The following is a 26,159-nucleotide window of genomic DNA, read 5'->3' as shown; positions in this document are numbered from 1 at the left end:
AGCTCCCTGAGGGTGACCAGAGCTAGGGGTCTTGGTCCTTGTCCCCCCACCCCATAAGTCAGGCCCATCCTCCTCCCAAAGACAGCTGGAACATTAGCGGCTCCCCCTCCCCCCTCCCCAAAGAGCCCAGGGGTACCCAGCCCCTCCCCCAGTCCGGGAGAAGGAAGAAAGAAGTTACTAAGTTACTGGCTACAGCAATGCTAGTCTTTGGGGTGGGGCTTCCAATGCTCCCACCTGCATCCCTTTGGCTCTCCAGGAGGGGTAGACAAGGGTAGCCCTCTCAATGCCCTCTGGGTGGGGTGTGAGGCTGTTTATTGCTGCTGCCCCCTGCAGCCTGTGTCTTGTCAGCCCCCCTAACCCCTAGCCCACCCAGAGGCCATGCAGCCCCTTGGCAGGTGCATTTCTGGGGGAGGCAGCAAGCCCCCTGTGACAATAGGGAACCTCCTACAGCCTGCTCCTCCCTCTTCACACCCCCTTGGAGGTATAAGGAGGGAACTGACAGCCCAGACTCCTCGGCTTCAGAGAGGGGAAGGGAAGGGAGAGGAGGCAGGGGTAGAGAGACCAGCTTGGGGGCGGCTGGATTTCTCCTCTCTTCTGCCCCTCCACCTGGCACACGTGGCCCAGCCATGGGAACCTTCAACCTGTGGACAGACTACTTGGGTTTGGCACGCCTGGTGGGGGCTCAGCGTGGGGAGGAGGAGCCGGAGACCAGGCTGGACCGCCAGCCAGAACCAGTGCCAGAACCGGGGGGTCAGCGACCCAGCCCTGAATCCTCACTAGCTCCCGAACGCCTGTGCTCTTTCTGCAAACACAACGGCGAGTCCCGGGCCATCTACCAGTCCCACGTGCTCAAGGATGAAGCGGGCCGGGTACTGTGCCCCATCCTCCGCGACTATGTGTGCCCCCAGTGCGGTGCCACCCGCGAGCGCGCCCACACCCGCCGCTTCTGCCCGCTCACCGGCCAGGGCTACACCTCCGTCTACAGCTACACCACCCGGAATTCGGCCGGCAAGAAGCTGGTCCGCTCGGACAAGACGAGGATGCAGGACTCTGGACACGGACAGCGCCGAGGAGGAGGCGGCGGCGGAGGAGGAGGTGCCTGTGCGGGTGGCTTGGGGGACTCGCTGCAGAGGGGGGTCTGCCCTGGGCTGACTTAGAGCATCTGAGAAGTGCGTTAACCCCTGGGCTGACCCACTTCAGAGGGTTGGGCGGGGGAGAAAATCCATACATAATAGAAAGCATAGAACTATGTTCTAGAACTGTTGCCCCAGTGGGTAAGCTGGGGTTGGAGTTCTCTGTGTGGTCTTGGGCAAGACACTCGCCTTCTTTGGTCCCATAGAGGGAACATTTTTTTCAAGTGCAGGGTGATCTAGCAGGGAGGCCGTGGAGACTAGTGATAGGGTCTGGCAACAGGTACAGCAGGGGCTGCAATCCTGTGCAGAACCTAGGCACCACGTGACCAGAGGGAAACAGCCTCACTTGTCCACTCATTCGCCAGGCAGTTTGTGAGGCTTGTCCTGTGCCAAGCGCTGGGCTGGGCTTGGCCCTCAGTGGTAGATGGGAGAGTGACAGTTATAAAAGGAACGGGGAAGTCTAAAGGGGGCACCCGAGCTAGACAAAGCGGTCCAGGAGGGCTTCCTGGAGGAAGTGACTCCTGGAAGACTCATTCAATTTGGTGAAGTGCTGAAGGGGGCCTGGACACTGGGGCTTGTTAGGGAACTTGGTCAAATTCCGTGCCTCTGGGATGGGAGTATGTGTGCATGTAGGGTGGAGGGGAAGGTGTCAGAAATTTCAGGGAAGGGCTGCTTGCTGATCTCCTTGAAGAGTTTGGACTTGGGTACTAGGGAGCTGAGAAAGGGACAAGAGCAGGTCTGTGTATTAAGTGTGTGTGTTAGACCGTGGCTAATGGGTTGGGCTGTGGGGGTGGATTTGAGGGGGTTGGAAGAAGTTGGTCCTCCAGGCAGAGGTGTTCGAGTCGGCGTCAGTTTGGAGGGAAAGAACCACGAGTTTGCGGTGTGTCAGTCACCCCCAGGAGGGTGGCTGGAGGCTCCCTAAGGTCTGCACAGCCACATAGAGTCCCCTCCATCTTGCTCATCAAATTCGGATTCCAGTTTTGCAGGTCTGTGTGAGGCCGGAGCATCTGTACTTCTAACTAGCTCCCCTTGACCTCTGTAGCCGGCAGGCTTTGAGTAGCTAAGCTTAAATATCAGCAGTTACTATTCCAGACTCGAACGACCTCCGCTTCTGCAGGGTTTTAAAAGAGAAATCCGTTTTAGCAACTTTAATAGCCTTTGCGGAAGTCAGCCAACAGAGGGACCGGTTTGACGGGGTGGTACCCCAGTACCGCCTCTCTCATCAGACTGGGGGCCCCTCGGGAAGTCACCAGAAGGGAGGACCCCTTCCCATCCCGGCAGCTGTGCAGGGAAGGGTTGTGAGACTGCCTGCGGGAGAGGATACTATTCCTGCGAGGTCTGACAAGGTCCAACTGGGAGAGGGAGGAAGCGGAAGGGACACAGATGGTCTCAGAATCTTCCTTTCCCCTTAAGCCCGAGGGAACAGGAAAACTTGACTCCGTGGGGGTGGGGTGGGGTCGGAGAGCCCTCACCATGATATTGGCACGGAAAGGCTGCCTGAGGCTGTCCTCCGAGAAAACTTTCTGAGTGTAACAAATCCGGGGTTCCCGGAGCCCTGCGGCCGCGAGGGGGCAGCACGGCAGGACAGAGTTGGGAGTTCCCGTTGCTTTGTGTCTGGCTCTGGGTCCCACCTGGGACTGCCCCGGGCTGGGAATAGCACAGGGGAGCTAGTCCAGAAGGAGCCTGCAGGTGGCGCCAGAGCCCCGGCACCTCTGCAGGTTGAGTCGGAACTTCCGGATCATGGAATCATCCCTGTTACTAAATGTTTTTCTCCTCCCCCAACTCTGTTTTTCAAATCTAGGTTCCAAAAGTGCCAGGAAGTCTTCTGGAACTCCTCCCTCTTCCTGCTGCCCCTCTACTTCTGCCTAAGGAGACTGGCGCGGGCAGGATGACGCCTTCACCTGGGGATGAGGACCCAGGCTCAGTGGAGGCTGGGTTTCAGGGAAGACCCACCCTCCGAGGATCCGCCCCTAGACGGTGCCTCCAGCCTGGGGGTTTGGCAAAGGAGCCGGGTCTGGGACCATCACCCAAAGCGCGCCCGCCCCCGTCACGGAAGGGGGTGGTCCTCTGGCACCCCTGCCCTTCTTCTCCAGCGCTGGGCACCCAGTCAGCGCTCAATAAATGTTTATGAATGGATCAGCGTCATATGAAGCCTGGTCTTGGGACAAGGTATCCTGAACTGCGCCGCTGGGGCTGTCGCGTCCCTCAGCCTCCATATGTTACTCTGATCTCCGCTTTCCCCAACTGCTATTTGGATTTCTGTTCGCCCTGGGGCGCTGGGGTGAGGTGCTTTGGGCCGAGAAATGGCAGCTGTGGGGTTCTGGGGGGTTGCCCCAGCCTGGCACTCCTGAACAGAGCAGACACCTGCAGCTGAGTTAGTGCCATGAATCTTGTTTCCGTGACTTTTGTGCTTGCAAACTTTTCTGGCTACCTCTTGCATATTGACATGTCAGATGGGTAGAATCCACCACACTGGAGGTGGGGGCCTGATTTGAGGGGGCAATGGAGAAACAATTAGAGGTTCCCCCCCATCACTGTCCTCACCTCAGAGGCCCTCAGTGAATGTTTAGGTTACCATCGATGCCCCAGAAACTGGGGGGCAGAGTCACATGCCAGGCCCTTCAGAGCAAGGGAAGGACTTCTGGGTTGGGGCAGGGGTGAGGGTTGGGGGCCATAAGGAATGGGAATATGTCCTGGTTGGTTGTGCCAGATGAGGCCTTGGGCAAGGGGCATTGTGGAGGCTGTACGTGGTCAGGAGTGGGAGGGGACAGAGGTCCATCCCCACCCAGGGAGTGTGATCTGGTTCTCCTGGGGGGCTTTGCTTGGGAGGATCCCCATCTCCTGTCTGCCTCCTCCACCCCCAGATCTTGTTCCACCAGCCTCCAGTGGGCAGCAGGTGAGAAGTGCCAGTCCATGTTCCGTCCCCAATCTGAGGGCTGGCTTGGGCCTGGCCTCTACCCCCAGCCTACGAGGTCTCCTGGGGCTGAGTCAGGGCAGGATTTGGACTTGCCAGAATTTGCCCTTGGCTTTTCCACTTGATCTGGGACCTGAGGCCACTTGAGGAGGGCTGCAGTGAGCCAGGGATCAGAGACGGCCCTTGAAGACAGCCTACCGCCCAGGCTTGGAGAGAAAAGGGAAGGAGGAGAAAGATGTGAGGGAGGCCTCCTTAGCAGCGCCAAGAGTTTCACATGGAGTCAGGGGACACAGTACCCCAGCCACTCTCAGCTACCTACAAATGTTAATTGTATAAGCCAGAGCCACTGGGGCTTGAGACCCAGGGAACAGGGTGAATGGGCACATTCTGGTGGGTTCAAGGAAGGGGCTGTACATTCTGCAGGGAGAAAGCGCTGGGGGACTCTGAGCCACCTGAAGGGGATGTCCCAGGTAAAAGAAGGTGGTGGGAGGAGGGCCCTCCCTGCCTTGGCCGTAGGAGTTAGGGTGCAGGAGCCACAGGCAGAGCAACAAATTAGTCTTGGGTCTGGTCCACCTACTGGTGACCTACTTAACAGAAGCAATGTCTTCTGCAAAACGGGTTTGACAGCAGCACTTGGAACAGCTAATGACAATGTGACCTCTCTGTGGTGAGGCTTGGTGGGGCAAGATGTGCGCACGCTTGCCCTCAGCACCCTCCAGGCATTAGCTGTGTCTGCATCAGTAATAATTCCCACCCAGGGTTGCCTCCTAGACCAGGGCTTCTCGGCAGCTTGTTCCAAAGAGGAGAGGCAAGGCCATCTCAGCGCTGAACTCCAGCCTGGACAGTCAAGATTTCTCAGTGGGCTCATTGGTCCACAGATACTTGTGTGCTGGAATTTGTACACATGCACATCTCTGCACATTTCCACCTGCTCCAGGAGAGTCTGACACCTGGTAACGCGTGGGGACCCCTGGACTCCATCTGGGAGTAGGGGCCCCCAGCAGTACACCAACTTGTCTTCGCAAGGAGCACGAGAAGCAGAAGGAGAAAGAGGTGATTAGGAAGGTTGTGGGCAGGCCATCAAGGAACTGAAAACGCCTCCAACCACAAACAACAGGTCACATGGTCTGAGGTCTGGCTAGGTCATCATTTATTAATGGGCTTCCCAGAAGAAATAAAATGGAGATCCGGTGAAAAACAAGGGTATGACCAACAAAGCGAGCCCTTTTCTCCCCCAGGAAAGAAACAAATTCTGAACCTTGGGTAACCTCAGCTAAGGAGCTGAAATTTGCAAACGCATGATAAACATCTGGGCAGCCCCGGGGCCCTGGCTCAGAAGCAGCTGGCTTCCTGGGGCCCCAGAAGGCCTGCCACAGGGAGGAACAGGTTCCGGCTCCCCGCAGCTCCCAGGGGAGGCCGTTGACAGAGGCAGGGCCTCTTGTGTTTCCCATACGAAGCTGACTTCCGGGTCAGCTGAGGGAAGGTTTCTGGGGCCCCCAGGACCTGCATCTCAGAAAGTCAAGATACCAGGGTGGGGGGAGCATATAGGGTCTGCAGAGGGATTGTTTTCCACTGTTCGGCAGAACATTTCTGGGGGCCAGTGAGCTTACAGGAACACACACCATAACCCCAGGCAGTTTGGAACTGGCTACAAATCCCTCCAGGACTGCTCCCCTCTGGGGAGGGTCCCAGCCCCCTTTGCAGTGTAGGGTGGGGGGGCCTTCCCGGCCGGCTTTGCTTTCTGGTAGTAGTTGAGGCGCTTGAAGATCTCCAGGTCCCGGTGGGTGCTCATAATCAGCCGGCTGGGTGGAAACAGGCCTGTGCTGTGCCCCACCTCACACTCGGGCACACCGGCCTGCTCACATTGGCTCACACACTCATGGCTACTCAGGTCACACCCACATAAGCACAGGCGTGTGCACAGTCCGCATCAGCCTGCTCCAGGCAGGCTGTGACCCTTCTAGCTCCACCTCAGAACAACCTGACAGCTCTGTGAGGGAGAAGCTTCCCAGAGGCCCCTCACTGGGGGCCGGGCCCAGCCTGGCACCCCCAGATCACTGGTGAACTGGGCCCTCCATCACCCTCGCTCGGCCCCATGCTCTCTGCCTTTCACGGGGACTGTGGTTCCGCGGGGCCCAGCCCAGCCCAGCCCTTACTTCAGGTTGGAGAGCTCCATGACCAGGCCGCGCACCATGTCTGTCGCATCCTCCATGCTGGCGGCCTCGCTGCTCTTGATCCCCACTCGTGTCCTGGTGGGATGGGAGGCAGGACGAGAGGCCTGAGCTCACTGGAGAGCCCCACCAGCCTCCACTGGGGGGACTCTGCTGAGCCTTGAGCTGTCTTCTCCAGAGACGAACACTTTTGAAGACATGATGCCCCCTCCCACCAGGCAGGGCCCTGATGGCCAACCCAGCGGCTCTGCCGCTGAAAGCACACCCAGAATCCAGCCACTTCCCCCACCAGGTGGCTCCTGTCGGACTGTTGCCACACACTCCTTGGCCCCCACCTCCTGCCCTTATATCCTGTCCCCCCAAGTGACTTTGGGGGGCTGTGGAAATGGAAACCCAGCCCAAGTCTCTCCCCACAGCCCTACACCATCTGCCGTGCCTCCAGACCCACCCTCTCCCTCTTCCCCCCGTTCCAGCCACACCAAATTCCTGGCCATTCCCTTAGCACTTCTTAGGGCTCTGGAATGTTCTGTGCAGAATGTCTCCTCCGTGGAGGTGGGGGAGGGAGAAGATGGGAAGGGAGCCCTCCCTCTCCCTCCCCATCCACCACAGGTTAAAATCTTAACCCCTTCCCTGCTATCTTTCTCCCCAACACTCTGCCATCTGACCAGCTAATAATTTGTCTGTGGCTCACCATCACCCCCCAGCTCCCACCCAACTAGGGAGAAGCTCTGTGTTTCTCCCCAGTGCCCAGAGCAGGTCCTGGAAGACCTGGCATTGGAGAGCATCAGTGCCTATAGAAGGGGTAGGCATGCTGGGGCACCACCGTATCTAATAGGTATAGCCTGTGGCGGGGGCAGAGGGTCATACAACTTAGCAGATCTCCTGGGCTGTCACTGGAGAACTGTGGTTCTGCTCCACCTGCTTTAGTCATCCTGAGATGACTGGTCAGCCTGGGCCTGTCTCTTGCCTTTTCTCTCTTGGCCAAGGGCCACAGAACCAGACCCCAGGACCCACCTGGGGGCTTCTAGCTGTCCACGTGGGGTTGCATCGAGGCTGTCAGAGATTCATACACGAATCTCCCTCCTCTTTGCTCAAGCAATAGTAGGGGACTTCTCTGGTGGTACAGAGGCTAAGAATCCACCTGCCAATGCAGAGCACGTGGGTTTGATCCCTGGTCTGGGAAGATTCCACATGCTGTGGAGCCACTAAGCCCGTGCTTTAGAGCCTGTGCTCTGCAGTAAGAGAAGCCGCCACAGTGAGAAGCCTGTGCACTGCAATAAAGAGGAGCCCCTGCTCTCTGCAACTAGAGAAAACCTGTGAGCAGCAGCAAGCACCCAGCACAACAAAAATAAATGTTAAAAACAATAGTGGGACCACGTTGCTTAAACTGCCTCTGGTCCCCATGCAGCGAGCGGGTGTGTGTGTCTGTCAGGGGAAGCAATGTGTGGTACAACAGGTACTAGACACAAATGTGTGCAAGGACAGGGGGTGGGAGCATGGCTCCCCTTCCCTGAGGAAGAGGAGCAGGAGGAAGAGAAAGGAGACAAATTCTGCCAAGGGTTGCATCCCTCATCTCTCCTCTATACCTGCCAGACAGAAACAGAAACTTGGCCATAAATAATCAATCGGCCACCGCTCTGCAGTTTAAGTACAAGGTAACAGGAGAGGACTGGCACCCGGTGCTGGCGGTCAGCAAGGCTGGGAGAAAGGACATGAAAGGAGGTGATGGACTGTGAGAGGGAAGCTCTGCAGTGGGGGGAGAGGACCCTCCCAACACACACACACCTCCGTGGGCTGGAGGAACAACATACCTGGTGCCTGCAGGAGGGAGAGAAGGTGGGCTGCCTTGGGGAACAGAACCAGGCAGGAAAGAAGATGGGACAGACTGGAGGCTCTGAAGGCCCGAGGGTGCCAGAGCAGGGGTGGCCCCAGGGTCGTGCAGGCCAGTGGTTCCGAGCTCTGACTGGGTCCCCGCCCCCTCCACAGAGATTCAAGGAAAGCTCTGGACCATCTCTCCAAGAAAATGCACAACGTGTATTCAAACCACCACAGAGCTGGGGCACCATCCCAAGGGACCTAGGGAGAGAAGCCAGCTTGGGTACAGGTTGCTGACTGGGAGTTCTCCACTCCCAGGGAGCAGGGGGCATGGGAAGTTTGCAAGTGGGGGTGGGAACCTTCCCGGCGGTCCAGTGATTAAGACTTTGCATTGCAATGCCGGGGACCTGGGTTCGATCCCTGGTGGGGACTAGGATCCCATGCCAAGTGGCATGGCCAAAAAACAAAAATGAAAAAATGTGGGGACTTCCCTAGTGGCCCAGTGGTTAAGACTCTGTGCTCCCAGTGCAGGGGGCCTGGATTTGATCCCTGCTCAGGGAATTAGATCCAGCATGCTGCAACTACAACCCAGAGCAGCCAAATAAATAAGTAAGAAATTCAGGGCTTAGCAACCTTATTAGACAGAGAAAAGTGAGGCCCCTCAAGGGAGAGCCAGGGTCTCCTCCATCACCCTTATTCACAAAGTGGGAGCTCAAAAGGCTGGGGTGGGGGAGAGTTAGGGGCTCCAGTCCCAGGAAAGCAGCCACACTCCCCTCTTCCAGAGACAAGAGGAGGACTCCTGCCAAGGCAAAGTCCTACGGTGCCTCCCACTCTGCCTACCTCGGCTGGGCCTCAGCAAGGGGGCCTCTGTCTGCACGTGGGTCGGTGCCAGGCCAGCAGGGGTCCAGCTCGCCTCCTGCAGGAAACAACTGGAAAAGGAGAGTGCATGCACATGTGAATGACCCGGCTAGCTGGAGAAGGGAAAGGAGTCACGGAGGTCTGGCTTCTCCTCCGCCATGCTGGGAAGGCTGAGGCATGTTTTCCTCATGCAGAGGAAAAGTGGTGTGGGGACAGAGGCCGTAACAGCCAGACCTACAGGCCACCAGTCCGGGCTGCTCTCACCCTCTCTCCTCAACACTGGGCCTGACCCTGGGGTCCTCTCCCGGGCCCCACCCTTTGGACGAGCTGATCTGATCCACTGGCGGGCGGTTCTGTCCACATATCCTCTGTCCCTGACAGCTGAGGCCTGGTGTGGTCTCAGGCCTGTCCTGTGGTATCTAGGAGGGGTCAGAGAATACCCCGCGGGTAGTGACTGTGCTGAGGTGGGTGTATGGCATGGAGGGGCAGAGGTCAGCCAGATAAGCCCCGAGTTTCATGTCAAGGAAAAGATTTTGCAAATATATTTTGAAGGGAACATTCATAATTAACAGGGGAGAGAGAGCCAGACAACCCTGAGAAGCTTAAATTTCTAAAGGTCAACGGTGGTTTAATTTTCATGGAAAATGTCAGGCTCAGTGGCTCAGTGGTGCAGGTGACAGCTCTTTGCCTCTTTGGAGTGGCTGGCCCAGGGCTGTCTGTTCTTCTGAGGAGACCCAAGTCCTGCGTGGGGGGTGGGGTGAAGGGTTTGAGCTAAACCTGCCAGGGATCCCGGCATACAAAGGAATGGACATGAAGAACTCTCTGAAGCCCAGAGGCTCTCACTTGGGGATGAATCCACCCCCAAGGCACGCCATAATGTCTGCAAACATTTTGGGTTGTCACGCCTTTGGAAGAGGGTGGAGGCTGGAGGCTGGAGGCCAGGGATGCTGTTCAACCCCCTTCCGTGCACAGGACGGCAGTCGGGCCCCTAACGCCAGCAGTGCCAAGGTTGGCACAACTGTTCTAGACAGTAGTTTCTCCCATGTGCCTGGCTGACTCTCACGGAGGCAACTCTGTGACTTAAAATACAATTCAGGGACTTCCCTGGTGGTCCAGAGGTTAAGACTCTTCACTCCCAATGCAGGGGGCCCGGGTTTGATCCCTGGTCAGGGAACTAGTTTCTGCATGTCGCAACTAAGACCCGGCACAGCCAAATTAAAAAAAAAAAATTTGATGCCACAGATTCACCTAAGTTTGGTCATAAGGAATATTCTCCTTCCCAACAGGGACCACGGCTCCCACCAGGGTTGTGTAAAAGTTTGTCATGACAAAGGTAGTGCTTGTACTGAAGGTACAGTAGTACACCTTTCCCCTTCGGAGGCCACCCACAGGGGCCACGAGAGGGACCTGGGAGTCAAGTGTTTTAAATGAAGCCCTCTTTATGAGTGGAGGGGGCTCCACCGGCCCTGGGGTGAGCATCATGTCCCCAGGGAGCCACGATAAGAGGGCAGCTGGGTTTGCAGCCAGCCTGTCAGTGCTGCGAGTCCCCAGGGTCACTCCTCAGCAGCGGAGCTCACAGCTGAGCCCAGTGAGGTCACGGGCTGAGACTCCATCCACCAGCACTCTGTTCCCACAGGTCCTTCCTGCCAGGGAGGGTTCCTGCCTTCTGGAACCTTCCCACGGGAACCTGTGCTCGGGTCGCCCTGACTTGTTCAGGAAGGCCTGGCGTCAAAACAGAACGCGCCAGGGCGTCCGCGGCCTTGTCAGGGCAGTGCCTCCTCCCTCAGCAGGCCTGCCCACCCTGGGCGCTGCTGGGTTCCTGGTGCTGCCGGCTCTGTGGTGATTTGAGTGCGCTTGCTGGCAGCACGTCCAGGAGGGCTCTCCTTTGCCTGCTAGACGACGCCCAAGGTCCCAGCTGCTTTCCCAGCCCTCTCCCTCAGCCACGGCCCAAGAGGCCAGAGACTGGGGACGACCAAGCTCTTCTTTCCAAGAGAGGAGTGTGCATTTTTCAAGGGCTGGGGCTTTAATTACAACGTTTCAGCTCTGTCCAGAACCTGAGCGCCTACCTCTCCCGGGCGTCTGTGTTTAAAGGCTGCGATCTAGCCACACTGTGACTCGCATTCTATAATCTTGCTTGTCTGGTGATCACAGCAACGTGCAATGCACAGTACAAGGAATCGGAGCCAGGGCAGGGAGGCCCGTGTCACAAATGACCCCTGGCCATCCCTTGGGAAGGCAGCGCCTGAGACCCACATTTCCTTGACCCAGACATGGTTTCCCTCCACGGCTGGAACAGGTGGCTTCCTCCAGCTGGGCACCAGATGACGTCCTTTGCTTGTTTGGGGGCTGCCTTTTAGGAAGACTCTTTAAGGGCAGAAATGACAGGGTACAAAGTGCTCACTCTGGGAGAGGCAGATGGAATGGTGCTACTGAAAACCTCATGGGGGCAGAGACCATCCAGATCTGTTCACTCCTGGCACAGAGCAGGCTCTCAAACCTCAAAAACATTTTCAAACAGAGGACTTCCCTGGTGGTCTGGTGGATAAGACTCCACGCTCCCAATGCAGGGGGCCCAGGTTCGATCCCTGGTCGGGGAACTAAGATCCCACATGCTGCAACTAAGCCCAGGCACCCCAACTAGAGAGTCCGCTTGCCACAACAAAGACCCAGAGCAGCCAAAATAAATAATAAATTAATAAAAATTGAAAAAAATTTTTTTTCAAACACCCAAAAAATTAAGTTTTAAAACAGGGATGGCCAAAGAAACAGAGAGCACGTTTGTGAAGTGACATGGGCTCTGTGTTGGTTCCAGGTCAGAATGGTTGAGGCACAGCCATAGAATCAGGCCACCTGGGCATGAGTCCCTCCCGGCTGCTCCATGTGGGGCAGGTACCCAACCTTCCTCAGCCTTTGAGCCGCACCCAGTGTGTGGAAAGAGAACCACTCACCTCTGAGCGTGAGGCCACAAAGCACTTAGGCTCAGGTGCGCCAGCTGCTGCCAGGGATGTGGCACCTACTGGGGGGTGGGGCCAAAGTGGGGTTGCCACCTGCCCAGACAGGTGACCGCCCATGGCCAGCACAAGTTCAGCGGGCAGATCCCTGGAGGAAAGCTCTTGCAAATGCCAGCAGACAGGCCTGGTGGATAAGAATCTGCCTGCCAATGCAGGGGACATGGGTTCGACCCCTGGTCCAGGAAGATCCCACATGCCACGGGGCAGCTGAGCCCATGCTCCACAACTACTGAAGCCCTAAATCCCCCAGAGCCCGTGCTCCGCAACAAGAGAAATTACTGCAGTGAGAAGCCCTCACATTGCAACAACAAGAGTAGCCCCCACTCACTGAGAACTAGAGAGAGGCCGTGCAAAAGCAGAGAAGACCCAGCGCAGGAAAAAATATAAATAAATAAAAAGATGCTAACCATCATCTGACAACAGAGTTGCCCCAAATCTTCAATTTGTAAAAAAAAAAAAAAAAAACAACAACAAAAAACCAACTCAGTATCTGCACAGCACAGTAAGTGAAAAACAAACAAAAATTCCAGCAGACAAACGAAAGTCCATGTATATGTTTGAAACAGAATGGTATCAGGTGACCCTAAAGATGGACAGAGGTTCTTCCCAGTGGGGGTGTGAGGTCCCCTCCCACGGGCCCAGTTTTGAGGTCACTTGCTTCTTCAGGTAGCCCCTTTTGGTCTGGCGCCCTCTAGACACCCCTAAGGAACCTCCAGGCAGAGCCGGGCACTGAGGAGTGCAGGACGCAGGTACACCGGGGGCTCTGCCTGGGCCGACAGGACTGTGTGGATCATGCCCCGGGGCTCCTCAGCTCCCAGACGGACAGGGCCCTCAGAGAAAGGCAGGTCTAGCCTTCCCAGGATATCACTGGCTCTACACCTACTGACGCTGTGACTCAGACCCCAGGACTCACCACGTGCCCCTCTCCCCCTGACTACGGGATGGTTTGGGAGGGCTCGTGGCCATCTGGCGCCTGCCCTGGGGCCTGTGGCTGTGACCCGGGGAACTTCTTACCTGCTCCAGTGGGGCTTCAAAGCCAGGGGCTTCCAGGGCATCCTGTATTTGGCTGTCTGGCAGGAAGTCGAGTTCCATGGCTGGTGACCCCTCCCAGATGGCCTGCTTGGAAGAATCAGCAGGGCGCCGGAGCTGGCCTACAGGGCCTGTGGGGGTGTCTGGGCTGCCCTGGCCTGCCCCAGCATCCTGGGGAGGGCCGCCCACTGCTTCTTGGCACATCGGTGCAGCAGAGGCTCCGAGGGACAAACTGAGCCCCTTGAGGTCTTGCTTGTGGCTCGGGCTCCCTAGCTCAGCTGCCTTTTCACCTATAGGTTGTGACAGTGAAGGCTGCGAGCACACACCTCCCAAGCCCTCCTGATTCAGGCCTGGCACCTGGGTCTGACCAACATCTGGACCTGTTTCTAAGGCTGAAGGGCTGGGATCCCCAGCTCCTAGTGTGGGTTCTTGGGTCTCATGAGGCAGAGGCAGGGAGGCTGCAAAGCACCCCAGGATGTCACCAGGGGGCTCGTCTTCCCGCTGTGCCTCCCCTCTGCCTCCACTGGTTGCCCCAGTGAGAGGCGTGCAGCTGAGCAGAGCCTTGCTGCGGCCTGCATCAGGAGCCTTCCCACAGGGAGAGGCAGGCACCCTGGCACTGACCTCCCCATCTGGCCTGGCCACCCTCAGAGCCCTGTGTTCTGGCTCAGCAGGGTCTGTGTTCACATCTGCTATAACAATGGCCCCAAGTGGGGGGCACCGAGAGCCGCTCCAGCTCCACTCTGCTTCCCTGCCAAGGGTTTGCAGGGGGTGAGGAGGGCCCAGGGCTGCAGATGGGGGCTCTGGGCCCATGAGGCCACCTCCTTCCTCCCGGTGCCCCTCAAGTAGGTCAGCACCTGCTAGCCCTCGGGTACCTCCCTGCTGGGGGGCTCCTAGCTCTGGCTCCATCTCTCCAGCGTCACTGCCTGGCAGGGGCCCTTTCTGGCCATGATTGCCTGGAGCCCAACCCTCCTCCGTGCTTCCACCCTTGGGCACATTGGTCCTTGGCTCTGACAGGTGGTCCTGCCCAGCCCTCTCTGAGGCCGAGGGCACCATCCCCGACTCTGGGGAGGCACTGGTGGAGACGGAGGGCTGAGGATCCGCATCACTGGGCCCAGGGGTCATGGGGCTTAGGCCACTGGGCTCGGTGCAGAAGCCATCTGCCTGGGTCTGGTGTCCTGGGTCCCTGGCCTCCTGGAGGGCAAGTCCTGGGGACGCTTCCTGAGGCTGGCTCCTGGTATGCTGTGCACTGGGTTCTGGCAGTGTTCCCTGTGGAGAAAGAAAGACTAAGCCTTGGGCCTTCAACATTCAACTGCTCTGAAGACTTTTCTAGTCATCACTGCCCCTGTATGAAGCCTCAGATGCCACAAGGATGACAGTGCACCCAAATAGGGATCTGTGCTGATCCTGGGTGGGTTTCCCTGGTGGCTCAGCAGTAAAGAATCTGCCTGCCAATGCAGGAAACGTGAGTTCAAGGTGAATAATGCTGCAATGAACATGGATATACAAATATCTGTTCTGTTGTATGGATGTTACCCCCATTTTGTTTAATTCCCTCATCCATCGACAGACACTTGTGGCCATATGGTTTTTACAACTTCCTCTGAGTCTACTTAATGCCCTGGAGATCCATCCAGGTGGTTATGTGTATCACACTAGTTTGCTCCTTTATTTTGGAAATTGATGAGTTGTGTTCTGTGGTATGAATGGACCACGATTTGTTCAACCATTCACTCACTGAAAGATATGTGGGGTGTTTCTGGTCTGGGGAAATTACAAACACAGCTGCTGGGAATGCCCATCAATCACTTTTTAGGGGAGTGTCTTCCAGAGACAGCGATCGTGACCCCTGGAGCTCACAGGAGTAAGGACAAGACAGCATGCTGTAAGAGCCCCCTCGGCTCATGCAAAAGCTTCTGAGAAGCAAAGGGGTTTAGGGACAGAAATGCAGGCTGTCTTTCTTAATTTATTTTTAATTGGAGGATAATTACTTTATAATATCGTGTTGGCTTCTGCCGTACACCAATGTGAAGCAGCTGTAAGTACATATATATATCCCCTGCCTCCTGCCTCGTCCCCCATCCCAGCACTCTAGGTCATCACAGAACACCGAGGTGAGCTCCCTGTGCTATACTTGGGTTGCCTTTCTGACTTTCACCACTTTCACCCAGTTTGGGGCACAGAGCTCTGGCCTCTCCAGTTCCAGTGCAGGCACGCTGCCCTGAGCGCCTCTCACAGGCCTGCAGGCTGCTGACACAGCCCCTGCTGTCCACAGATGCCTTCAGTGCTAAACATAGTGGGGGGGGGGTGTGGGGAGGTGCAGGGCTGTGTGCATGTTCAATCGTGTCTCACTCTTTGCGACCCCATGGACTGTAGCCTGCAGGCTCCTCCGTCCGTGGGATTTCCCAGGCAAGAATACCAGAGTGCGTTGCCATTTCCTTCTCCAGGAGATCTTCCTGACCCAGGAATCAAACACGCGTCTCCTGCATCTCCTGCATTGGCCGGCAGGTTCTTTACCACTGAGCCACCTGGGAAGCCTAGTCATTGTCAAAGGAAACCAAGGTTGAACTTGGCTGCAGAGGTGGGGCCAAGAGGTGGTATGCCTACAGAGCTCAGCCTGGCTGATGGTAGGACCTTACCGAGCTGAACACCCCCATCCCGAGGCCCTCTTCCCTCCTCTCTGCTTGTCTCATCACTGTCTTCCTGGGTTTTGCAAACTGGGGGACGAACCTCCCCACTGAATTCTGTGAACCAGATACAACAAGAACAAAACAGCAGTAAAGATAAAGAAGGAATGAAGTCTTGGAAATCAAGCGCAAAAACCCCCAAACCGGTTTCTGTCTTGCAGGCTGTGCCTTCCAGCCCCAGCACACACTCCCACCAGCAGCTGCTGCTGCTGAACACAGACAAGCTTTCCAGCATCTTTTGTGTCCATGTGAGGCTACAGAGCAGGCTCACCTGGGAAGGAGGAAGGGGAACTGGCTCCTTTTCTGGCTGCCCAAGGAGCCTGGAGGGAGCGTCTACTTCATTATCAGGAGAGCTAGAGGAGAAAGACAAAACAGAGGAGGTTCTCAAGTCCTCCTACACCGTTAACTTGTGTAGTGAGACAAACAATGGAATCCAAAGGCAGAGCAGCGCTCAGAGTCTCCAAAGAGGGCGGCCCTAGAGCACCTGCTGAGAAAGGGCGGGGTGGAGAAGGGGACATGTATGACTGCCAAGAAGTGTTCGGAGTCCCATGCCTAGAAGCCAAGCTGCCTTCCCTGGCAGCACTTTATTCTTATAATCCCAGGAACTGGCTCCTGGAATAAGAACAGGAATTCTCATTTGGACTGACAACCCAGCCCCCAATTCTACAAATGCTAAAAAGTTGCAGATACAAAAAAAAAACACAGTGTCTAAAAAAACGGGTGTATTCATAATTGCCAAAATGTGGAAGCAATTGAGAGGCCCTCAGCAGGTGAGTGGATAACTAAATTGTGGTAGGCCTTTCCTGATAGTCCAGTGGTAAAGAATCTGCCTGCCAATGCAGGGGACACCGGTTCGAGTTCTGGTCTGGGAAGATCCCACATACCGAAGGGGACAAGAAGCCCATGTGCCACAGCTACCGAGCCCCTGATTTACAGCTGTGATTACTGAGCCCATGTGTTGCAAGTACTGAAGCCCATGGGTCCTAGAGCCTGTGCTCTGCAACAAGAGAAGCCACTGCAATGAGAAGCCCACCACAACAAGAGAGTAGGCCCTGCTCTCCACAACCAGAGAAAGCCCACGCACAGTAACAAAGACCCAACCCAGCATGGCCAAAGATAAATAATTAAATAAAATAATTTTCAAAATAAATAAACTATGGTACATGAAGACAGTGGGACAGCATTCAGTGCTAAGAAGAAACAAGCTCTCCTCCACTCAATGTTCTGTGATGGCCTATATGGGAAAAGAATCTAGAAAAGAGTGGATGTGTGTACAACTGATTCACTTTGCTGTACACCTGAAACTAACACAACAATGTAAATCAATTAGACTCCAATAAAAAAATTTGAATTAATTTTTGACCACACCCCAAGGAATGTAGAACTTCCTGGACTAAGGATCAAACTGGTACCCCCTGCAGTGGAAGGGTGGAGTCTTAATCACTGGACCACCAGACAAGTCTAGACTTTTTAAAAATAAATAAACAAAGTTATGCCATCTGCTTTATAAAATAAAATAAAAAATAAATAAACGAGCTCTCAAGCCATGAAGACATGTGGAGATACCTTAAATGCATGTTACCATGTGAAAGAAGCCAATCTGAAAAGGCTATGTACTGTATGATTCCAATTATACGATATTCTGGAAAGAGCAAACTATGAAGACGGTGAAAAAGATCAGTGGTTACCCAGGGAAAATGAATAGACTAGGATTTTTACGGCTGTGAAAGAACTCTGCGTGATGTTGTACTGATACATGTTACTATTCCTCTAGTCAAACCCACAGAGTGTACAACTCACAGAATGTAAACTTAGGGGCTTCTCTGGTGGTCCAGTGGATAAGAATCCACCTGCCAATGCAGGAGACCTGGGATCGAGACCTGTGATCAATCCCTGGTCCAGGAAGATCCCACAGGCTGCACGGCAACTAAGTCTGTGTGCCACAGCTACTGAGCCTGTGCTCTAGAGCCAGGAGCTGCAACTACAGAAGCCCGCATGCCTTAGAGAACATGCTCTGCAACAAGAGAAGCCACTGCAATGAGAAGCCCATGCACCACAACTACAGAGGAGCCTCTACTTGCCACAACTAGAGAAAAGCCTGTGCAGCAACAAATACCCAGCACAACCAAAACTAAACAATAAAAAAAAAAATTTTAAGTAAACTATGGACTGTGGGTGATTAACATGTGTCAGTTCAGTTCAGTCACTCAGTCGTGTCCAACTCTGTGACCCCGTGGACTGCAACACGCCAGGCTTCCCTGTCCATATATCAATGTAGCTTCATCCTTGGTAAAAAAAAAAAAAAAATGTACCATTCTGGTGAGTGATGGCGGTCACGAGGGATGTGGGAGGGCAGAGGGTATATCAGAAATCACTGTGCCTTCCTCTCAATTTTATTGTAAACCTAAAACTGCTCTAAAAAAGTCTTTTTAAAAAACTGGTGAGACTTACAGTTATATCCAAATAAATGTGGATATGTATACTTTAAAAAAAAAATCAGAATCTGGAACTGAAACTTCATGATTTCAACTTTAGAAGTGGAGCAGGATAAAGTATGAAGCTACGCTAATGGGCTTGGATTGTGCCAAGGGAGGTTATGGAGACAGAATAAGTCTAGATACTGATAGCAACCGTCTGCTCAAAATTTTTTAATTGGGATGGGTTGTTTGGGCGGCTTCTGGGGTGCTGGCAAGATTTCATTTCTCAACATAAATGTGCTAGGCTGATTGATTTATGTTGCTTTTTTTCTGCTACATTTCCGCACAGGCAGTATTTCTTAATAAAACATTAAAGAAAACAGAAACAAAGGGGCTGGAACCCACTTCTGTAGGTTCTGATTATTCTTATGGATTCAAACAGCAGAGTGGGCAGCAGCCACAACCCCATCAGCCCTGATGGCCTCTCGGTGTCACACACATGGTGACACCGTCGTGTGTGTCTGGGAGGATGCCTTAGTTGTGACAAGTGGCCTCTCTCTTCCTATCACACATGCAGCTTTAGCACTAAGACTGCCATGACCTGAGATCAGACATGCACCCCGGAAAATGGTCCTGTCAGCCGGACCGCATGCCTTACCTTTTCATGCAGAAAATGTGCTACACTAATCCACAGTGCTTTCTCTGAAGACTTCGGACAGCAGGAACTTTCCTTCTCCCAACTCCTAATAACCCTTTCTACTTTGCTGTAGTTACATATGGCTTAACCCCATGGAGACTAAATGATTCACCAGAGATTTCCTTTCTTCCCACCATGTTTAATTACATATTTCTTGAAAATATATGGGAACTGGGAACCCATAGTAGTGAAGAGCACAGGAACCAGACGAAGCCAGAACTGCAGCCCACCCTGTATGAGCTTAGTGGCCCTGGGCAAGTCATTTGATTGCTCGAAGCCTCAGAGTCCTCAAATGGGGTTAAAAACCTGTGTCACAGTGCCATGAAGATTAAATAAGCGGATGTGTGTTAAGTATTTACTATTAGCACACTGCCTGGAACATAAAGGTGCTTAATCCTCTCTTATGGGTTATTATTTCACAGAACCCACAACTCCTTCAGTCCCCTCTTCATTAAGAAGGAATGTGATAGGACTTCCCTGGTGGCATAATGGATAAGAATTTGCCTGCCAATGCAGGGGACACAGGTTCAATTTCTGGCCCAGGAAGATTTCACATGCCACGGGATTTCACTACAACTACTGAGCCTGTGTGCTACAACTACTTGTGCCCACATGCCTACAGCCTGTGCTCCACAACAAGAAAAGCCACTGCAATGAAAAGCCTATGTACTGCAACAAAGTGTACCTTCCACTGTCTGGAACTGGAGAAAGCCCATACACAGCAACCGAGACTCAATTCAGCCAAAAATAAATAAGTAAACAAGAAATAAATAAAATTTAATTAAAAATATATATATATATGTTGACCTTTCTCACTAGAGAGGAATCTCTAGAGCAAAACTTCAAGAAGCTCAATCCAAGGGCCCTGACCCTGTGGGGGAGGCACAGCACTGGCTGGGTCACATTGGCTGGTCCCCCACCTTTGCATCCTGTCCACTAGGTCACCATGCTGTGCCCACTGTCAGTGGAGAGGCTTGCTGGATGTTCTGAGCCACCTACCGGGAGGCTGCCTGTCCTGGTTCCTCTCCACTCTGCTCTGCAGAGGAAGAGAGTCCTGATCCACCTTCTGATTCTTCAGGGTGATGCAAACAGTCTAACATGGAACTCTGGCTGGTGGCCCTGTCAGAGTCTTCTATCCTTGGGTTCTTTGGAAGTTTCGGAAGACGGAGTCCTTCCCTTCCTGGTTTGGAGAAAAAAGAAGATTAAGGGGGCTTCCCTTCATGGTGGCCCAGTGGTTAAGAATCCGCCTGCTAATGAGGGGGACACAGGTTCAATCCCTGCTTTGGGAAGATCTTGCATGTCACGTGGCCACTATTGACAGAATTAGGATAAATTACAGCAAAGTCAGTGTGGTCTAGTGGAACCCAACAAGAGAAGCCATCAAAATGACAAGCCTGTGCACTGCAATGAAGAGCAGACACCGCTCGCTGCAACTAGACAAAGCCCTCAAAAGACCCAGCACAGCCAAAAATAAATAAATGAAAAGAAAATAAAGAAATGAAGGGGTGGGGGACAGTGGGAGCACACACTGCCATGACCAACAACCAAACACATCTGGGTCGCTGATCCAACATGAGCAGGCTTGTGCAAAGGGCAGGAAATTCCTGCTCTGATGCTTGCCTGGAGAGTGAGACATGGGATGGACTGTCATCCAGGTGGGACTCACAGATTTATGGGGCCATGGGATTCAAAGGCTTTTAACCTGTGGTCTGGTCATGATGGACACTGAATCCTGAGGTGACCTGGCCTGGCTCAGAATCACAAGACAACCTGTCCAGCTGACTGTTTCTCTGGGGAAGTGGTGAGAGGTGTGTGCTGGTTCCCTTGGGTCTCAGCTCAAATACCCCTACAGAGGGGCCATTTTTTTTTTTTTTTTTTGGTGAGAGGACATGTGGGATCTTAGTTCCCCAACCAGGGATCAAACCTGTGCCCCCTGTGGAACACAGAGTCTTAACTACTGGACCACCAGCTAAGTCCCCAGAGGAGCCATTCTTGCTCTTCCTATAGAGAAACTCCTCTAGGACCCATGCTCTGTTGTATTCACTTTATATCTTTTCTGCAAGCGTCCGATGTACTGGGTCATTTACTGTCTCCTCCACTACAACCTGTCCATGCAAGGAGAGGCCTCATTTATCTCACTCTCTGCTGGGTCTCAAGTGGCTACATGAGCATCTAATAAACTGCTGGTGCTCAATAAATGGGGCTTCCCTGACAGATCAGTTGGTAAAGAATCCACCTGCAATACAGGAGACCCTCGTTTGATTCCTGGGTCGAGAACCGCTCAATAAGTACTTGGAAGATGACTGAATAAATGCATGAGAAAACCCAGATCACCTCCCAGAAAATGCAGACGACATTCAATTTTACATACCACTCTGGTTTTCCATGACGCTTGCAGAATATCCAACCTGGGAAAACTGGGACCCAGAGTCATCGAGCTGTAAGGAGGTGACTTCTCGGCTCAGTTGCCTCTTGGTCCCTGCTACATCCCTACAAATACCTTTCCCATCACTGAATGCAATTCAGAGCCTAAAGGTGCTTATTAACATCTATTTGTTTAATGAAGGGAATTCCCTTATATAGAAATTGCCAATAGCACTGACTTGTCAGAATGCTCCAAAATCTGGCCCCAAGTGAACAAATAATAAGGGTTGACTCTAGTTCAGTTCCATGCCAGACACTGCCCTGAGGACTCAAGGTATGTTATGATAAAACTTCGAGGTAGAGTCTTCATGTTATGCCCATGTTACAGATGAGCAAGCTGAGGCATGGAGAGACCAAAGACTCTGAAATGGGATTCAGGCAGTCCAGCTCCAGAGCCTTCACACTTAAGTGTACCTGAACACTTACTGAACACCTACTATGTACTGCATCTCTGACCAGGCAGTGAGAACAAAAAGACAAACCAAACCCAGGTCTGATTTTTCTGGAGGTTGTCACAAAGACCTTTCCAAACTCAGCTCCTTATATTGTTGTTGTGTCCGACTCTTTGCAACCCCATGGACTGGAGCATGCCAGGCTTCCTTGTCCTTCACCATCTCCTGGAGCTTGCTCAAACCCATGTCCATCGAGTCAGTCATGCCATCCAACCATCTCGTCCTCTGTCATCCCCTTATCCTCCTTATATATCTTGAAGTAAACCCACTAAGAATTTCCCAGGTAGCTCAGTGGTAAAGAATCCGCCTACCAATGCAGGAGACGCTGGTTTGATCCCTGGGTCAGGAAGATCTCCTAGAGAAGGAAATGGCAACCCACTCAAGTATTTCTTGCCTGGGAAATCTCATGGACAGAAGAGCCTGGAGGGCTACAGTCCATGAGGTTGCAAAGAGTCAGATACAACTAAAACAACAACAAACCCACTGAATGAGCTCCCTCCCTCCAACGCTGAATGCAAGGGTCCTCCTCAGTGTCCATTTGGCTTTTTGGGTTCCACTAGACCACACTGACTTTCCTGTAATTTCTCCCAATTCTCAGTTGCAGTTCACATGGGCCCATTTAGAACTTTACCCCACTGCTGAGTATTTGGTTAGCTCCCTTGGTGAGAAGCATTTTTCCTTTCCCCCTGACTAGACTTTGAAGGTATCAACTGCAAGATCTAAATCTCATCTTGATCTCATCTTCATATGCTTCCCACCCCCACCTCCCACCTTATGGACCCACCCTGGCACTGTACCCAGAGCAAAGCTCCAATGAATGTTTCTTATACAAACACATTCCCACTTTGTGGTTTGCCAGGAAATGCAAAAATATAGTGGCTTCGTTTGTTTAGTTTCTTAAGAAGCCCAAACACTAGCTTGCTTTGCTCATCCAACGGACATTTATTAGTACCAAATAAAAAGCAAAAATATCAACAGGAGTGAAGAGGCTTCCATTTTCTTCCTGTGGTCCATCCCCACAGGATTAATTTAAGAAAAATGAAAGCAGAACCTTATGTTCAACACTAAAGGCCAAAGACACCAGGAGGGAAAGGGTTCTTTCACCACCTGCCAGAATCGTCTTTCCTTCTCCCCACCCATCCAGGACACACAGAAAGAACTCTCCTGGGCCAGCCCAGGGTCCACTAAGCTGAGGAGTCCACTGCCAAAAGAGGCCCCAAATGACCTTTTGTGGGTGGGCCTGGCTGGCCCCAGCTTCCCCCTCCAAGGTCACAGAAATTCCTGTGCCTCCAAGCAGCTTGTTACTCATCTCTGCACAAACATCTTTTTTTTTTTTTTTTTATAATTCTATTTATTTATTTTTGGCTGTGCTGGGTCTTTGTCCCAGCTCGGGCTTTTCTCTAGCTGTGGTATGAAAGCTTCTCACTGCAGTGGCTTCTCTTTTTGCGAAACACAAGCTCTAGGGCACACAGGCTTCAGCAGTTTTGGCTCCAAGGCTCTAGAGTGCAGGCTCAGCAGTTCTGGTGCAGGGGCTTACTTGCTCCATGGCATGTGGGATCCTCCCAGGCCAGGGCTTGAACCCCTGTCTCTTGCACTGACAGGTGGATTCTTTACCACTGAGCCACCAGGGAAGCCCTAAACATCTTTGATCTGTTGATTTCTTTCCTACTCTACATCCTACTCTTGAAGTTCATTAGCCACTAAGTGAAGGGGTCATTCCTAAATTTTTAAGAAATTTAAATTCCTTAGCCAATGACAGGGGAATGGAGCTATACTACATAATACTGGATGTTTTCCTTCTGAACGAGGCAATTCTCTATGTATATTGAGAGGTGAAGATGATCTTGAAAACCCATGAAGTTGAAAATCAGAGGTTGCAGATCAGTATGTTGATGATTATATTTATCCAATAAAAACACTGTATTTGTGTATATAAAGAAAAAGTCTGGAAGAAGTAGGGTACTGAGATTTATTTTCTGTTTTTTATGCTCCTCGATGTGGTTGATCCAGGCTTCCCTAGTGGCTCAGTGGTAAAGAATCCGAGTGCCAATGCACAAGACACGGATTTGATCCCCGGGTCAGGAAGATCCCCTGGAGAAGGAAATGGCAACCCACTCCAGCATTCTTGCCTGAGAAATCCCATGGACAGAGGAGCCTGGGGGGCTACAGTCCATGGGGTCGCAAAAGAGTGGACACAACTGAGTGACTAAACAACAACATGGTTGACCATCATCTTATGGTTGTGGGGGGCTTTAACATTAGCGGAAGCTGAGGAAAGGGTAGACGGAACTCTGAAATATTTTTACAACTTTTCTGTAAGCTCAAAATTGTTTCAAAATGAAAAAAAAAAAATCTGAAAGGACAATCATAACAGCAGCATGTATTTGTGTCCTGCCATGGGTCTACTTTCTGTGCTTTACAAATACTAATTCACATGTGAGCTCTAGGACAAAGTTCTCAACTTTGGCACTACTGACATTTGGGGTACTACTGACATTTGGGGCCAGGTCATTCTGTGCTGTGGGGGCTGTCCTCTGCATGCTATGATTTTGAGCAGCATCTCTGCCCTCGACCCATGAAATGCCAGTACCTCCCACTGACCCACCCAAACACACCAGTTGTAAAACCCCAGAGTGTCTCTAGGGACTTCCCTGGTGGTTCAGTGGTTAAGACTCCTGCTCCCAATGCAGAGGGTTCAATCCCTGGTCACAGAACTAAATCCCACTAGTTCTGTGAACCCAGGGGCCACAACTGAAAGATTCCACATGCTGCAATTAGGACTTGGCACAGCCAAATAAATGAATAAATACTTAAAAAAAAAGTCTTTAGATATTGCCAAATGTCCTCTGGAATCAAACTGCTCCCCGCAACAGGTTGAGAATCACTGTTCTAAAGGACAGGGTAGGGCGGTGGGAGGGAGGTTCAAGAGGGAGTGGACATACATATACTTATGGCTGACTCATGTTGATATATGGCAGAAACCAACACAATATTGTAAAGCAATTATCCTCCAATTAAAGATAAATTTAAAAATATTTTTAAAAGAAAATAAAGGAAATGGTATGTACTCTTTATTATCCCCTACTTACAGGAGGATAGTGAGACACAGAATAAGTTATCTGCCATCACACAGGGAGATGAACCTAGGTTTTTTGCTCAAGCCACATACCAGCACATCAAGCTCTACTCACGGGTCATCTCTGAGAGTGGACCCACATAGAAGCTGCACCCCTCCCTGAAGCCTGCAGGCCTCCCCTAGGCTGTGGGATCCCACTACAGGCTGGAGGAAGCTCCACAAAGCTTTCACTTTTTACTATAAGCACTTCTCCATAACTTAGACTTGCACTAAGTCATCCTGTGTATTAAATCATCGTTGTTGTTATTTTAAGGAGCTTGGTGTGGTCACGTTAGCATTTCTGCAATAAGCCCAAATTCCTCCTAAAAGCAGAAGCAGCAATAAAGATGTATCAACTTGATCGTCCAAATACCTGAGGTCCGAAGCTTCTTCCTCTTACTCATTTTATCTCTCCCTAGAGAAATCTGAAAACAAGGAGCAAATCTTATCATTACAAGCAGTTCCTATCTCTGGGTTACAGGAACCAGTGGCCTTGGCTGAGGCCACCCCTCCCCCACCTAGACCCATCTGGCTGCCCAGGGGTCAACAGAGCCCCAAGAGGGCAGAGGGTGGGAATCATAGCTACCTTGGGCTATCGCGGTGTGACAATTTAAACTCCTCCACGCTGCAGATAAGGAACTGCCTATTTTCTGCCCAGGATCTGAGAGCACCTGGGCCGGGGTATGGCCCCTCTAGTCTCTAAGATGGGGCAGCCTACGTGAAGCTCCCTTCCTCCAGGCTGGGGTACTTGGGACCCTTTCAGGGACACCCCAGGATTTTCGAGGTGACACATGGGGCCCTGCAGGGTCATCTGAAGGCTTTAGGGGGGACACCTGGGGACCTTTCAAGGGATGGGGAGGCCCTTTGGAGGATGCCTGGGGCCTTGGGGGAGGCCGGAGTCGCCACCACAGGTCCATTGCTTCCAGCCTAGGAGCCAGACAAGCCCAAACTGACCTGGGCCAGAGAAGCTGTCGAGGTCCCTCTGTCGTTACCAGGAGCTGGAAAGGGCTACCTGGATCTGCTAGGGGATAATTCGGTTAAATTATTTCCGTAAGGTTTTTTAATTTTTTTTTAAACAATTAAAGGCAAAGTTGGCCCTCACGGAGGCCGGGCAGCTCGAGGTCTGAGGCCCGAGTGCTGTGGAACCTGGCTTCTGGTGACCAGGCCCATCCTAACCCTACCCTGGGCGCCGAAAGTGAGAACTGCCTAAACCAGGAGAGACCAGAAGTCGCAGGTGAACCGGCCACACCGTGAACCCAGCGGCCACCACCACCCCTCACACCTGCAATCGCTCCGCCTCTTTCCCGGGCACTACGAAGCCCTCCCACGCACGCGCTATGCCGGAACCTCCCTTCTCCACTTGCGCACGCTCCGCCTCTTTCCCGCGCAGCCTGCGGCACCGCCCATCGCCGGCAACGCGCCTGCGCTCTCGCGCACTG

The 26,159-nt window shown here is 52.8% G+C and overlaps 2 protein-coding genes across 19 annotated transcripts; one reads left to right on the top strand and one right to left on the bottom strand.

The window, feature by feature from the left end:
• The first annotated feature begins 514 nt into the window (after positions 1-514).
• Positions 515-3,278, top strand: NANOS3 (nanos C2HC-type zinc finger 3). The gene is made up of 2 exons (XM_081501492.1): positions 515-1,095; positions 2,935-3,278. Exons 1-2 carry the CDS (start codon positions 627-629, stop codon positions 3,000-3,002), a joined length of 537 nt encoding a protein of 178 aa, XP_081357618.1. The 5' UTR covers positions 515-626; the 3' UTR covers positions 3,003-3,278.
• Positions 3,279-5,175: 1,897 nt separating this feature from the next.
• BRME1 (break repair meiotic recombinase recruitment factor 1) lies at positions 5,176-26,078 on the bottom strand. 18 transcript variants are annotated; one of them, XM_081501417.1, is made up of 10 exons: positions 26,003-26,078; positions 25,675-25,741; positions 25,094-25,145; positions 19,729-19,909; positions 15,887-15,968; positions 15,568-15,672; positions 12,917-14,197; positions 8,874-8,962; positions 6,204-6,296; positions 5,176-5,849 (listed from the first exon to the last, which is right to left on the bottom strand). In XM_081501417.1, the coding sequence occupies exons 3-10, from the start codon at positions 25,122-25,124 to the stop codon at positions 5,696-5,698; spliced, it is 2,016 nt and encodes a 671-aa protein (XP_081357543.1). In that variant the 5' UTR covers positions 25,125-25,145; positions 25,675-25,741; positions 26,003-26,078; the 3' UTR covers positions 5,176-5,695. The 18 variants fall into 18 exon arrangements, with proteins under 18 accessions (XP_081357543.1, XP_081357544.1, XP_081357545.1 ...); XM_081501418.1 differs by having other exon boundaries at positions 25,675-25,738; XM_081501419.1 differs by lacking the exon at positions 25,675-25,741 and adding an exon at positions 21,101-21,219.
• Between the last annotated feature and the right edge of the window lie 81 nt (positions 26,079-26,159).

Source organism: Giraffa tippelskirchi, chromosome 6 (assembly GCF_054371585.1).
Source record: "Giraffa tippelskirchi isolate mGirTip1 chromosome 6, T2T-mGirTip1v1.2.pri, whole genome shotgun sequence".
Taxonomy (NCBI): domain Eukaryota; kingdom Metazoa; phylum Chordata; class Mammalia; order Artiodactyla; family Giraffidae; genus Giraffa; species Giraffa tippelskirchi.
Note: the sequence above shows the minus strand (reverse complement) of the source record. Positions and strands in the feature narration are given on the sequence as shown.

What these genes read in the sequence shown, in the direction of transcription:
- NANOS3 (XM_081501492.1), top strand. Translation starts at nt 627, where the DNA reads ATGGGAACCTTCAACCTGTGGACAGACTACTTGGGTTTGGCACGCCTG. An exon ending in AGGCGGCGGCGGAGGAGGAG is followed by an intron (nt 1,096 to 2,934) that starts GTGCCTGTGCGG and finishes TTTCAAATCTAG; the next exon opens with GTTCCAAAAGTGCCAGGAAG.
- BRME1 (XM_081501413.1), bottom strand. Translation starts at nt 25,124, where the DNA reads ATGAGTAAGAGGAAGAAGCTTCGGACCTCAG. An exon ending in CTTGCTGAGGCCCAGCCGAG is followed by an intron (nt 8,295 to 8,873) that starts GTAGGCAGAGTG and finishes TTCTCTCCCTAG; the next exon opens with GTCCCTTGGGATGGTGCCCC. An exon ending in CTCCCTCCTGCAGGCACCAG is followed by an intron (nt 6,297 to 8,029) that starts GTATGTTGTTCC and finishes CCATCCCACCAG; the next exon opens with GACACGAGTGGGGATCAAGA.